At 35.6% G+C, this 14,772-nt stretch overlaps 2 protein-coding genes across 2 annotated transcripts; one reads left to right on the top strand and one right to left on the bottom strand.

Moving 5' to 3' along the window:
• The first annotated feature begins 2,391 nt into the window (after positions 1-2,391).
• aard (alanine and arginine rich domain containing protein) lies at positions 2,392-5,511 on the top strand. Its single transcript, XM_073822308.1, has 2 exons — positions 2,392-3,543; positions 4,687-5,511. Exons 1-2 carry the CDS (start codon positions 3,334-3,336, stop codon positions 4,810-4,812), a joined length of 336 nt encoding a protein of 111 aa, XP_073678409.1. The 5' UTR covers positions 2,392-3,333; the 3' UTR covers positions 4,813-5,511.
• Positions 5,512-5,618: 107 nt separating this feature from the next.
• On the bottom strand, positions 5,619-13,924 carry LOC141290113 (uncharacterized). Its single transcript, XM_073822307.1, has 2 exons — positions 13,603-13,924; positions 5,619-6,352 (listed from the first exon to the last, which is right to left on the bottom strand). The coding sequence occupies exons 1-2, from the start codon at positions 13,792-13,794 to the stop codon at positions 6,062-6,064; spliced, it is 483 nt and encodes a 160-aa protein (XP_073678408.1). The 5' UTR covers positions 13,795-13,924; the 3' UTR covers positions 5,619-6,061.
• Positions 13,925-14,772: the final 848 nt, after the last annotated feature.

Here is a 14,772-nt window from a genome sequence, read left to right as displayed (position 1 = left end):
GGGGAACAAACATGAGCAACTAGCTCAATGTGTTACACCACGGATCTGCCATTCAAAACGTCGCAGGTTCGCCTCTCAGTGTGTAGCATGCCCAGACCGCAAGAGGTACTGTGGCAAGAAATGACGCAGAAATTGCTTCTGTTGCAGGCGGTGTGCCTTTCCAAAGATGTTCTCTTTTCAATCTATTAAATATCACAGTTCATTTATGTACAAATTCATTCCTTTTGAATTAATTCTCATTTAAACTTCTGAACAGCAGCATCTGCGTCACTACCCCAGCAAGCATTTTTTGGTCTAAAAGACGTCTATTAGCCGTGAAAACACAGCCCAGACGTCTAGGCTAAAACAAGTTTGTATTTGGGCTGTCAGTGAAAATTTAATAGACATCTACAAATATCCCAGTATTAGACTAGTCATCAATTTAAAAATGACAAATTAAAATTACAAAAATTAAACCATAAAACCTTGTAAACGCTGCTGAGTTTGCTTACAGGATGGAATATCATACATCTAACTAGTTATTTTGCCAAAAAATGGCATGCAACCAAATTCAAGATTATTTGGGCTGGAAGTGGGTTACACATAGCCGGACTATATCGGGTTTATAGTTAACCCAGACAGTGAAATGACGACTATTGCTTTCTGGGTACCCGTCTCCTCAGTGGCACAACAAGATGGATGACAAGCACTTGACCTGGAGGTAGTGGGTTCGAATCCCATGTAGTGCAACTTCATAAAATTGTGTATAATGTTGTGTCACTTGGAACCATTTGCTGAAGTTCTACCTTTAACAACTCAAGTCTCTGTAAAATTAAATAAGCCGCTATGTATGATTTGCAAGCTGTGTAAAACAAAAGGCTAAAGCTTTGAAAAATTTCAACAAATTCAGTGTGTAGCACGTGTTTGATCATGGGAACTTTTAAAGTTGTTTAAATGTTTCCAAATTAAATCCAAATAAGCCATTCATTATTAGGCAAAAGGGTGGTAGAGAGTGGAAGTGCAGTAGAGCGGACGGGTGGAAAGCATGCAAAGTTTGGTGAGTTTAAGCCCTTAACAGTCACCCGTCCGCTCTTGATCTCTAAAAAACTAAAACTAAAGCTAAACTGTATAAAAACTAAATATGAATGTACTTATAAAATAAAAACAAAGCTAAAACGAACAAAATCATTAATGAATCTAATGAAAACGAAATTTGAAAACTCTATTAAAATAAACGCAATAAAAAAAAAAGCAGAACTATAATAACCTTGGTTTGAAACCAAGGGGGGGGGGGGGGATGATAGAAATTAATACTTTTATTTAGCAAGGATGTTTTAAATTGATCAAAATGATAATAAACATATTTATTTTTATTTTTTTATTTATTTAATTTCTGTTTCAGATAAGTGCTGTTCTTCTGAATTTCTATCAATCAAAGAAACCTAAAAAAATTGCACTCAGCTATTTTTGACATAATAATATTAAATGTTTTTTGAGCAGCAAATCAGAATATTAAAATGATTAAAATGAAGGATCATGTGGCTGGAGTAATGGTGCTAAAAATTCAGCTTTAAAATCATAGGTAAAAATTGTGTTTTAAAATGTATTCAAATAGAAAGCAGTTATTTTAAATAGTAAAAGTATTTTTAAATGTTACTGATTTGCTGTACTTTGGATTAAATAAATACAGGTTTGGTGAGCAGAAGAGACTTCTTTAAAAAAAAAAAAAAAAAAAAAACATTAAACACTTTTGACTGGTAGTGTGTATATGTTCCCCACAAATTATTTTATTTTATTTAAATTGTTTTTTAATGCTAAGAGTAATTCAGAATAATTTGTAAACCTACTTAGGGGTATATATAATAATAATAATTAATTTTTAGCATTTTTATATTATTTTTTTATTATTTTTTATTATTTTTTGTACACTTAATATGAAGTTTATAAAATAAAATACCAAAAAAAAAATTATTTTTAATTGAAACATATATCACCCCCCTCTAACACTTGGACACAAGAACATGTTTTTGTACAGATTTTCATTCAGTATTGAAACAGAGGCTGTCTTTTCTAAGTTAAAGGCTGCCCACTGCTCCGGGTGTGTGTTCACGGTGTGTGTTCACTACTGTGTGTGTGCACTTGGATGGGTTAAATGCAGAGCACAAATTCCTAGTATGGGTCACCATACTTGGCCTCACTTCACCTCCTTTCCTTATAATATTGTCATGTTGTGCTGTGCTCTATGGCCGGAAAACTTAATTTCATTTTTTGTGTGGTCCACTAACCACGGCGTAAAGGTTGCATTATTTCCACCAGCACATCCAGGGATTGTTAATATATCGTTTGCATATCACATTTATGGATGCACTGAGACTTCATTAAGTTCAAGATCTAATCTAAAGCCTACAAATAACTGAAGGAAATGCATATGTGCTTGCATTTTCTCTCTACTGTGCACATATTGTGTCTCTCCTTTAGGAGCTGTATAAAAGATCCTTTAAGAGCTGATAGGATTTGGTCAGTCATGTCTTTGAATACGTTCCCTCCTTCTTTTTCTCACTTACTCCCTTGTCGCAGTCATTGTACACAACAGAAGGCAGAACACTAGACTTCTGTTCGTGTTTCTCTAGAGAACGAAAAGATTGTTCTCGGCCTGCCAAAACGACGTGGATTCTCCATTCCTCAGAGAATTCCATCTCTTTATCGGCAAAAGTGATAAACGTTCTCGCTCTCAACAAACTGTTGAGTAACACGGTGTCCGACTTTCCAACCACTCATTTGTTTACGGCGCTGAAAGGGAGATCTTTCAGCTGCTAAAACCAGTCTAAAGGTCAGAGAAAACGTGCTGTAAAACAGAGACAGTGATGCCTCACAAAGACGAGACTGAGATCTTTCTCACACCCTGTTTCTCACACAATGCTTGAATGGGGGCTTAGAGGAGCAGAATGAAGGGGAAGGGGAGGGGAACCTTTTCAGGTCTTCAAATGCAACAATAGTCTTTGTCTACAATGTCCCTCCATTCTTATTGGGGTAACTGACGGGGACGGGGTGGAGGGGCCGGATTGCCATAGTAACAGTGACAAAACAAGCTGGTCCCAGAGCAAGAGAGACACACAAAAACATGCTTCAAATCCGGGACGGAATCTCTGTATCAATCTCTGCAATTTAGCTAGAAGAGACAGTGTGCCAAAGAAGGAGGAAGACTTATGTGAAAGGATGGATGCATGCTTCAGTTGGGTAGAAGAAAAGGCGATGAAAAATACTGGAGTGGTATAAAAGCTCTCAATCCTTTCTGAGGCACGTTTGGACCAGGACTCAGTTGTGCTGGCGGTTATTGCTTGACAGGATATCACAATGAACGCTGACACTCAGTATGAGGACTCTGTGTCCATCATGGTTCTGGAGAACATCAAGAACAGGCTGTTGCATGCTTTCAGAACATCAGCAGAGCCGAGAAGCTCTCCTGAGACAACTGTTCATCTGATCGGAAAAAGTTTCCAAGTAAACGAAGAGCTGCGGAGAGCCAAAATAGATGGAGCCATAACTTGGTTAAGATCAGAGCTGGTAAGTTTAGAAACCACTGATACTTTAAAATCCTATGTGACAATTGAGAATGGGTTGCTGGATTGTTTTATTTTTGTTTTTCGTTGGATGGATGGATGGATGGACGGATATTAGATGGATGGATGAATAGATGGACAATGGATGGATAGATAAATATATAGACAGACGGACGGATGGATGAATAGATTAATAGATTAATAGATAAATATTAGATAACAATTGAGAATGGGTTGTTGAATATTTTTTTGTTGGATAGACGGATGGATGGACAGAGATGGATAGATGGATGGACAGATAGAAGCATGGATATTGGATGGATGGATGAATAGATGGATATTAGATGGATATATATATATATATATATATATATATATATATATATATCCATCTAATATCCATCTATATTCTGTCCATCTGTCTATATATATATAGACAGATGGACAGAAAGAAGCATGGATATTGGATGGATGATAGATGGATGGACAGATAGAAGCATGGATATTGGATGGATGGATGATGGATAGATATATAGACGGATGGATAGACGGATGGATGGATAGATGGATGGACGGATAGAAGCATGGATATTAGATGGATGAATGGATGGATGGATGGATGAATAGATGGATATTAGATATATAGACAGATGGACAGAAAGAAGCATGGATATTAGATGGATGGATGATAGATAGATAGATGGATGGACAGATAGAAGCATGGATATTGGATGGATGGATGATGGATAGATATATAGACAGATGATGGATTGACAGATGGATGGATGGACAGAAGCATGGCTATTAGATGAATGGATGAATAGATGGATATTAGATGGATAGATATAAAGACGGATGGATGGACAGATAGATAGAAGAATGGATGGATTGATGAATAGATAGATGGATGAATAGACAGATGGAAAGATGGATGGATAGATAGACGGAAAATGGATGGATGGATGGACGGACAGAAAAATGGATGGATAGACAGAGGGAAGTATGGATATTAGATGGAAAGATGGATGAATTATAGATGGATGGATGGGTGGATGAATTTACAGAAAAAACAGATAGATGGACGGAGAGATAGATGTGTCTGTGTATGTGTGAAAGTGTCTGATCTGTTGCTGTGATTGTCATGCAGCTGGAGATGCGCTCTCAGGACCGTCAGCTGGCTCAGACTCTGCTAGGACTCAATAAGGAGATTCAGAGGCTCAGACGGGAGAATGGATCTCTGCTCCTGGACGCTGACAGCACTGACCACCTGTGACCCCAAAGAGAAGAGCGGGACCTAATGAGAGAACAATGCACTGGAGAGCAGATGCGTGATCTCCTCTCCTGGAGTGCACTTTGCTGGCACTTTGTTCAGATTTCTTGTTGTGAAAAAACATTGAAAGCATTGTAACATGAAAGCATGTGTAAACTTGACCAAATATCAGTCAAACTGGGTGCTGAGACCTGTACTCAAAAATATGTAAACCCCCCTTTACACATGGCATTAACGTACATTTTTTTGGTGATCGAATCACAATTGGAAAGCACTTGATCACGGGTGTAAATGCACTTAAGATACATTGAGATTTCACTAAAACCAAATCAGTCTAGAATGGATTTTGACCTCCGACTTTATTGGATTTCTGTGACGACCACACAGTGATGCATTTGAATGAAAGTATAAATGCAATTCTGCTAAAATATCCTTATATAATACTATTCAGATACAAAACACATGTTAATACCAGATGTAAAGGGAACTAGCCTTAAGAGGGCCATTAGACTTTTTTAAATAGCATGCTTGGCATAGATGCAATTTCTATGATTGTCTATAGAAGATGTAGCTCATATCTGTTCTAACTGTTAATGAGATTGTGACCATCTGCTGTATGACTGAAAAACCAAGTGTTGATGTTTGTCCAGCTTTGAACATTGGGAATAATTAGCATAGTATATGCAATTGGTGCATAAAGCATGTCATCATCTGTTTATTAAAATGTCTTGATGATTTAAACTCCTTATTGCATCTTGAAATGATTACTCTCATCATTGATCACGTTTGTAGATTTTTATTATCATACTTGTGATAGTAGTATGGTGTCAAAGCATGTCATAGCATATCATTAGTTGATATTTGTCTCAGAAAAATTTGATTATCAGTGAATACACGTTCACATCTTGATCAAAATAACACCATTCTGGTAACTTTCTTTTGCTGTCAGTGTCATGCACTTAGTTTGAAGTTTAGGCACTTCAGTTTTGTGAAATCTCTGTTAGTGCATTCAGGTAGAATAGTAGCCTATCACCAAAGACTTTGTCAAGTTTCTCACAGTGTAAAACATTTTACTTTTTCACTTTAAAGTATGCTCTGAATGTAAGGCAGTTGTGTTACTCCGGTTGTTGCATTATGAAATTTCTCACATAAGTAATTTAAAAATTGTTGTTCTGTGAGACTCATAACTAATGTAACATGCATGTTGGAACATGTTGTATTAATCAAGCACATGTGATCTGATCTGGAGGTTTCAGGGCACAGAACTGCGTCTACTAAAGGCCCGTTTGGGCAGGTAGGTTGCAAGAGGAGGGGGGCTCATACATGTGCTAAAAGAGTAGATGGAAGGGTAAAAGCTCATTTCTCCTGAGAAGGAGGATATGCTGCTTGCCCCACCCTCACTCCCAGAGTCCCAACACGGTTCTTCCTCCTCCTCTTCCTCATCTTCTATGGCTTTTGCACACTCCTGCTTCAGTTCCTGAATGCCGTCATGGAGATCCATCAGCTGGCGAATCAAAGCTTGGTCTTGAGAACGCATCTCCATCTACAATGCAGAGAAAAGTTTTTACTTGGGCTTATGCTTTTATTCAATTATTTTTAGATGAACACATCAAAGTCAGTACACTGAGCAAATAGAATGAATGCTGTGTATTTACAGTCAAGCCCGAAATTATTCATACCCCTGGCAAATTCTGACTTAAAGTTACTTTTATTCAAATAGCAAGTTTTTTTTTGACCGGAAATGACACAGGCTTCTCCCAAAAGATAAAACGATCTACACGAGGCATCATTGTAGGAAAAAAAATTTCTCAAATTTTATTTACATTTAAACAAAAAGTAGCATGTCCAAAATTATTCTGGTAAAAAAAACTTTGCTGGTTGAATATAAGTAACTTTAAGTCAGAATTTGCCAGGGCTTGACTATATATATATATATATATTTTATATATAATATTTTATTTTTTTTAATGTAGGTTGAATCAGTCGCATTGAATATAAGTTGGTAAGGAAGTCAAACCAGAATTTTTGACATATGTAGGCTGAAGTTAAATGCCAGTGTTGGGAAGGTTACTTTGGAAATGTAATGGGTTACAGATTACATGTTACTCTATTTAAAATTTATTAAGTAGTGTAACTATTTCAATCACTTTATTATTGTAACTGATTACATTTGATTACTGTTTGATTACTTTTCTAAATTTTAATTTTTTTTTCTAAAAGAGTACCTTCCAGTACTCAACACTAATTACTGTCAGACTTTCAACATCCTTCATCACTTGAATTAAGATAATAATGAATTAATTTAAAACACAGTGGCCACAAAATCAGACTTTAGCACCTCGTTTTACTTTGAGATCGTTCTAAGGTTAAATACAGATTTAAAAAATCATAAAATATAGTTTAATAGCTATGATACTGTTTTAGAAATCAAATATGCATAGCTAAGACACTGGCATCTAACAACGCCTTAATTTTAAAAAAATAAAACCCAAATAGTGTTTTCACAATGCGTCATCAGTCGGCCATATTGGCGGCACTGAACTGGACAAAACTGCTGAAAATGGTCAATTATTGTCATTGTTTTAGGCCTTACTAATCGGTCGAACCTGGAAAACAGTTGCAGTACTATAGACCGGCAAAAGTTATATCAAATCAAGGAGAAGAGTGCAAAAAACTGTCTGAGGAATAAAAGCCATTTGTGGTTGGCCAAACTGAATCAGGATTTCCAGGGCAAACATCTTGACAACATTCCTGGTTGTTCTTATCATTTCCAGTCAGGTAGGTGAAATATTAGGCTAATATCTTAATTAATACTGCTCTATGAATTAGGTGTTTCCCCACATTTTTTTCCCGCAGTTTAGACAGCATAAATTAGCATAACAATGTATTCAGTAGTGTGTTAACCATGCAATAAATGCTGTTATTTACATCCGAGTATCGCCAATATGGCAGCGAATCTGGGTAACTGACCAAACCGTGACGCAAGTGCAAACCCTCTATAGGAAATAAAACGTTTCGCGTCACGGCGAAAAAAAAAACAATCAAAATTTTCGTTTGTGTTCAAGTTAGTCTCGCCAATTCGCTGCGTTGACGAACAAAAACCTGCTTGTTTGAAAGTAACTTATGTGCCTGCGGTGCTTTATGCATCCATACAATGTCGACAATTAATGGACCCTTTTTGCCCGCGAAATTTAACCCAAATTACACGGTATATGAAGTTGTGTTCAGGAGGAAACTAGCAGCAGTAAGCCACGGAAGAAACCGATAAAACTTTCTAAACCAGTATTATAAATTTAAATATCACAAATAAAATCAACTAAAGTCTTGTCTTAAAGACGCTTTTAAGACAAACTACCCAGCTAATAATTTTTGGTTCCCAGAAAGTTCTGGGAACGTTAGTTTTTGGTTCCTAGATAGTTCCCGGAACATTCCCAAAAACATTCCCTATTGGTTAGCCAGGAAAGTTTTCTTTACGTAACTAGAATGTTCCCTTAAGGTTAGGGAAACATTCTGGGAACCTATGGGGAACGTTCCCCTAACCTAAAAAGAACGTTCCGGGAACCTACTGGGAATGTTCCGGGAACGTTCCCGCAACGTTCTTTTTAGGTTAGGGGAACATTCTGAGAACCTACTGGGAACATTCCCCATAGGTTCCCAGAATGTTCCCCTGACCTTAAGGGAACGTTCTAGTTACGTAAAGAAAACTTTCCTGGCTAACCAATAGGGAACCTTCTATTTATGTGCCTAGAAGGTTCCCTGAAAGTTCTCTGATGGTTCCCAGAACGTTCTCCTAACCTCTTCACTCCGGTACCGCTTCTGCACGTCAGCACTCCTGTGTCCCGGAGTAAGCGGCATGGAAGGCGGACGGATGTGAATCTCAGTAATCACTACTACACACCATGTCTTGTTTTAAACAATTGTTTAATCATTACAGATAATCAGAGCACATTTAACCATCATAAGGACCATTAAATGAGACTAAATTATGCTATACTATGTTAGATTTCGTTAATGTAAGATGTAGAAGTACCATACAAACAACCCAGATTTTATGTTTATTAAAGCACCAAATAACATGACTAAAATAACAATATTTACTCTCGTATATGTATTAGTTATAAGTAATTATCCATTAAAGAGATCAAACAACAAACTTTAGTCAGTCAGTAAAACGAAATGACCGTTATTTTTTAAATTAAGCAAGCGCGCCGCTTAAGGACAGGAGAAAGCGCGTGATGGAGAAAACGCGTGCTGGAGTAAAGAAATAAAAAGTGTTTATAATATAATTTTCAGACACTTAACCTTGGTTTATTTTAGCTATAAAATTAAAATTATATTATCATTATAATGCGGTTTGACCACTTTGATGTCATTTATTAAAAGCTTATTTCGGACATGAGATTCTAGTTTGTTTATGATGAAAAAATATACATAGAAAAATCAGAATCATCTGCAAAGTTTTAATTCGTTTACATGGTAATGACTACTAAAAATAACCTGCAGGGAACATTCTGAGAACGTTCTCTCTAGGTTATAAAGATAAAACTTAAAAAAATAACCTGCAGGGAAGGTTCTGAGAACAAAGCTTAAAAAAATAACCTGCAGGGAAGGTTCTGGGAAGGTTCTTTTTAGGTTAAAAAATAAAAACTAAAAATAACCTGCAGGGAACGTTCTGGGAACGTTCTCTGTAGGTTAAAAAATATAAAAAATAACCTACAGGGAACGTTCTGGGAACGTTCTCTGTAGGTTATAAAATTAAAAGCTAAAAATAACCTGCAGGGAACGTTCTGGGAAGGTTCTTTTTATGTTATAAAATGAAAACAAAAAATAACCTGCAGGGAACGTTCTGAGAACGTTCTTCATAGGTTATTAAAAAGAGAACCTACAGGGAACATTCTGGGAACGTTCTCATTTGGTTCCCGAAAAAAATAACCAAATGGGAACCATATGGGAACGTTCCCAGAACGTTCTGTGTTTGCTGGGTAATGGATCAAACGTGCCTAAAACTGCCAGGAATTTCTCTACAAAGGCGACCCCCTCGCAGGCTTTTTACAATTCCCACACTGGTCTAAAAAAAGCTGAGGTAAGTCTTTGCATTTCCAAATCATAAATCATCAAAATCTTTAATCGAAAACATTCAAATCAATATTCAAACCTCACTCTGGGAAACGTTTTAAAATCCTCAATTTACATTTTGCTCTTTATCTAGATAGAACATCTTTCTAATGTAAAACCCAGAAAATACACACTGTGAGACACTGGGAAAGCTCTGACATTCAGAACCTCTGAAAAGACTGACCAGAGCAAACATTACAGTCCTAACAAATTCACATATTCATACCAGAATGATGAGGTCAAGGTTAAGGTGTTACTATGCTGAGTAAGTTCTTATCCTTGTATTCAACAGCGGGAGTTGAAAGTATTTCAGACAGGCAGTGTCTTTTTCAGATGCAAATGTCTTTTCCCCCTTTCTGCTCTTTTTATTGGTGCCCATGGCAGTCTAATTGGATGCTTTGAGAGGAAATAATATCCTGCATTCCAGTACAATTCATGAGCCTGATTCTGACTGCAGAAAGGAGAAACAAAAGGTGTTCCCGCCGAAAAACTGAATTAATTACACTGGCAGAGTAATAATGGAACCTGCTTTGAAAGATTTAATCAAAGCAAAGGACATGAACTATGTTGGGAGCAGGTGAAACCCTTCCTGGGGACTGAACCGCTCATGTATAAGAGTGTGTTTATGTGTTTTCACTCTTTCACTGAAGCACATTTAATGGAACTCAATTTAAACCTGATTTCCTATAGGAGAAAGCACAAAACAACGCTATTTATGTGGGCAGCTGAGTGAATGGGCATAAATGCTGACTGGAAGTGAACACTGGAACTTGTCGGAGTCATTAGGACTGTGTTAAGGCTGGAAAAGAACAATAATGTGAATGCTAGAATTAATGAGCAGAATATAGAATGTGGAATAACAAGTCGTGACCTGAATTCACCTGACTCCAGAATTAAGTTTTGAACAATTCTGAATATCCGTTCTTATTCTCATAGTCAAAAACATGTTCTAAATCCCTTACAGTTAAAATGTCACTAAAGGAATTGCGACCAGAATAATAAACATCGTTCATGATTTCGATCTGAGGTGATAAATATAGAGCAATGGGACATAATATTAGCTCCTCTTTCTGTGGTGTCTTTTGTGTGAAAGGTTGCCATGACAAATCACGGGTACAGAGGCTGTAAATGCTAAGCAATATATTTACTGAGAATAGGCCCGCTCAGAATTTAACCCCCGGGTCGTTGTAAGGGTCGCAACATGAATGTTAATGACGAGACGGTCGTAATTTTTTACTCATGAGGAGTAAAGATGCAAGCTGACCTTTGATTTTACTCGAGTTTGAAACAACATGACCTATGTCTACAACAATAGACAGACATGAAATGCTTAGACCACCCAGGACCACCACTATAAGCATGGAGAAGGAAAAACTCAAAATAAAATAAAATGAATAAAAAATTGTACATTTCTTATATTAAGTCTCTTCACCAATAAGGCTGCATTTATATGATCAAAAATACAGTAAAAACAGAAATACTATGAAATTTCATTACAATTTAAAATAACCTTTTTCTGTTTTTATATATTTTAAAAGAATATGCTGATTACATGCTCAAGAAACATTTATTCTTATTAGAGTTTTTTCTGAATTCTGTTGATGAACGGAAAGTTGAAAAAACATTTATTTAAAACAGAAGTCCTTCGTAACGTTATACAAAAACTGTCAATTTTGACAAAAGTATTAATTTAAAAAACAAAAATCTTACTGACCCTACTCTTTGTAGCTATAATTTCTGTATGTACATTTTATAAATTATAAATTTGGGCATTCTAATATAAGAATGATTTAATATTAAATGAAAAATATAAGACAATAAAATATTAAATTTATGCACTTGAATTTATAAGAATTTATACAGTAAGATTTTAAGTGTTTTTTAAAGAAGTCTCTTTTGCTCACCAAGCCTGCATTTATTTGAACCAAAGTATGACAAAAACAGTAACATTTTGAAATATTTGTACTATTTAAAATAACTGTTTTCTATTTGAATATATTATATAATGATTTTTCATTCTGAAATCATTTATTATATCATGCTGATTTGCTGTTTAAGAAATCTTTTTATTATTATTATTATTATTATCATTATTATCATCAATATTTAAAAAAGTTGAGTGCATTTTTTTCAAGATTCTTTGATGAATAGAAAGATCCAATGATCAGCATTTATCTGAAATATGTGACCCTGGACCACAAAACCAGTCATAAGGTTACATTTTACAAAACTGATATGTATACATCATATGAAAGCTCAATAAATAAGCTTCCTATTGATGTATTGTTTGTTAGGATAGGACAATATTTGGAATTTAAGGGGGCAAAAAAATCAAAATACTGAGAAAATCACCTTTAAAGTTGACCAAATTAAGTTCTTAACAATGCATATTACTAATCAAAAATTACATTTTGATAAATTTATAGTACAAAAAAATCTTCATTGAAAATGATCTTTACTTAATTTCCTCATGATTTTTGGCATAAAAGAAAAATCTAAAATTTTGACCCATACCATGTATTTTTTGCTATTGCTACAAATATACCCCAGCGACTTAAGACTGGTTTTGTGGTCCAGGGTCACATATAAAGTTTTTGTAACATTATACACTATATCATTCAAAAGCTTGGAGTCAGTATAATTTTTATTTTATTTTTTTGTTTGGGAAAGAAATTATAGACATTAATACTTTAATTTAGCAAATATGCTTTAAATTGATCAAAAGTGATGATAAAGACATTTATAATGTTACAAAAGCTTTTCTATTTTAGATAGATTCTGTTCTTTTGAACTTTCTATTCATCAAAGAAACCTGAAAAAATTATTAGTAATAAATGTTTTTTAACAGCAAATCAGAATATTACAATGACTTCTGAAGGATCATGTGACAGGATTAATGACGCTTTGAAATCACAAGAATAAGTTACATTTTAAAATAAATTCAAATAGAAACATTTTGAATTTAAGATTTGTAAAAAAAGGTTAATCATAGATTATTTTTCACATGAAAAAAAAAAAAAAAAACTCTGAACAATAACAACTAACTGAAAAAGTAAGACTTATATCTAATAAAAAGTAATAACCTTATATTATTATACATGACCCTGGACCACAAAACCAGTCTTAAGTCGCTGGGGTATATTTGTAGCAATAGCCAAAAATACATTGTATGGGTCAAAATTATTGATTTTTCTTTTATGCCAAAAATCATTAGGAAATTAAAGATCATGTTACATTAAGATTTTTTTGTAAAATTCCTACTGTAAACCAATCAAAATGTAATTTTTGATTAGTAATATGCATTGTTAAGAACTTAATTTGGACAACTTTACAGGTGATTTTCTCAGTATTTTTTTTTTTTTTTTTGCACCCTTAGATTCCAGATTTTCAAATAGATGTATCTCGGCCAAAAATTGTCCTATCCTAACAAACTATACATCAATAGAAAGCTTATTTATAGAGCTTTCATGTGATGTATATATCTCAGTTTTGTAAAATTTGTGGTCCAGGGTCTCATATATATTATACTTCAATATTTTCCTAAAGTTGGTTTTCCTAAAAATCCCCTGGGATCTATGCCAATGCTAAAGGCAAAATGTTATCGAGGGAAATCAGACTGCCTCATATTTGTGTCAAAATGACTGAAAATGTATTAAACTGTACTAAATTCAATCTTACCAGCTCTTTCCTCAACCAGGCCAGTGCACTCTCAATGTCCAGCTGGCCTGCGTCCCCCTCTCCAGTCATACGCGTCCCTCTGCACACCTCCTGCGATGAGGAATGGTCTCTGCACATCACTGCTGCTGTACAGTGGTCAAAAGAGGTTTCTTTACAGGAGAAATCTCTCAGTCTGGTAAGAACTACTTCCATTGTTACTAGAAGCGCTGATGAGGAGCGGAGAGCTCTCTGAGTTTTCTTTTTGTCAGCTGTAGATACAGCTCTGTCACTGAAACACAACTCAGTGGTTTATCTCTCTGTCGCTCTGTCCACTACTGGTGAGTCCGTTCTGGGATGGACACTTAAAACACCCCCTCTCTTCACCCCCTGCCACGCCATAAACACATGCTCATTTTGTATGCGACATAAGTCTGTTTATGTGTGAAGGACTGACGTAGAAAGACGTCAACCTCGTCTGTAGTGTAGTGTAGCTTTGTAAATGTTTAATGCAGTTGAATAGATGACGTGTGGATGTGGAGTTGCTATGGCTTTGTGGGAAGTACTTGTGAAGTTGACTGGAATGTCCTTGGCAGTGCCAGGATGGTAAATGTGGACCTCTGCGGACTGAATAGATTACAAATCACATTTTCAGGTCATAGCTTTGATTCTGATGCCATGCAGATATCAGTATTATAGTATTAACTAATGTCTTTTCTTCTCACAATAGCTGATGTTGATCCTCATGGATCTAAAGTCAATGGTTGTGAACTGCTGACGAACATGGCTATGTGGAGTCACATGCTGTTACGTCCTCTCTGTGTTTCCCAAGCAACCTGCACAAATAAGCAATGCATCCCAACTTGGGACAAAAATAGTGAAGACACAATTGAGGCTATATTTAAACCCAATAGATCAAACCAACAAAGTCTTTGACATTAGAGACATTCAAAGAGACAGAATGGGACCAAGTTCTCTTTATCCATGAAAAGAGAGTCTAGCCTTTCGTTTCTCCTTCAGAAGCTCTGGCATGCATGATTCACCAGACTTAAAATCTAGTGTCCTACAAAATGTTCAGTCAATTTGACAAAATTACTTACATTAAAACAAGTGTCCGTGTGGTAAATTCACATGCAAATGCTTCATAATATTACGGTTGAACCACTGATGTCACATGGACTATTTTATTGATGT

Source organism: Garra rufa, chromosome 17 (assembly GCF_049309525.1).
Source record: "Garra rufa chromosome 17, GarRuf1.0, whole genome shotgun sequence".
Taxonomy (NCBI): domain Eukaryota; kingdom Metazoa; phylum Chordata; class Actinopteri; order Cypriniformes; family Cyprinidae; genus Garra; species Garra rufa.
Note: the sequence above shows the minus strand (reverse complement) of the source record. Positions and strands in the feature narration are given on the sequence as shown.

What these genes read in the sequence shown, in the direction of transcription:
- LOC141290113 (XM_073822307.1), bottom strand. Translation starts at nt 13,794, where the DNA reads ATGGAAGTAGTTCTTACCAGACTGAGAGATTTCTCCTGTAAAGAAACC. An exon ending in CCTGGTTGAGGAAAGAGCTG is followed by an intron (nt 6,353 to 13,602) that starts GTAAGATTGAAT and finishes TCTGCATTGTAG; the next exon opens with ATGGAGATGCGTTCTCAAGA.
- aard (XM_073822308.1), top strand. Translation starts at nt 3,334, where the DNA reads ATGAACGCTGACACTCAGTATGAGGACTCTGTGTCCATCATGGTTCTG. An exon ending in CTTGGTTAAGATCAGAGCTG is followed by an intron (nt 3,544 to 4,686) that starts GTAAGTTTAGAA and finishes ATTGTCATGCAG; the next exon opens with CTGGAGATGCGCTCTCAGGA.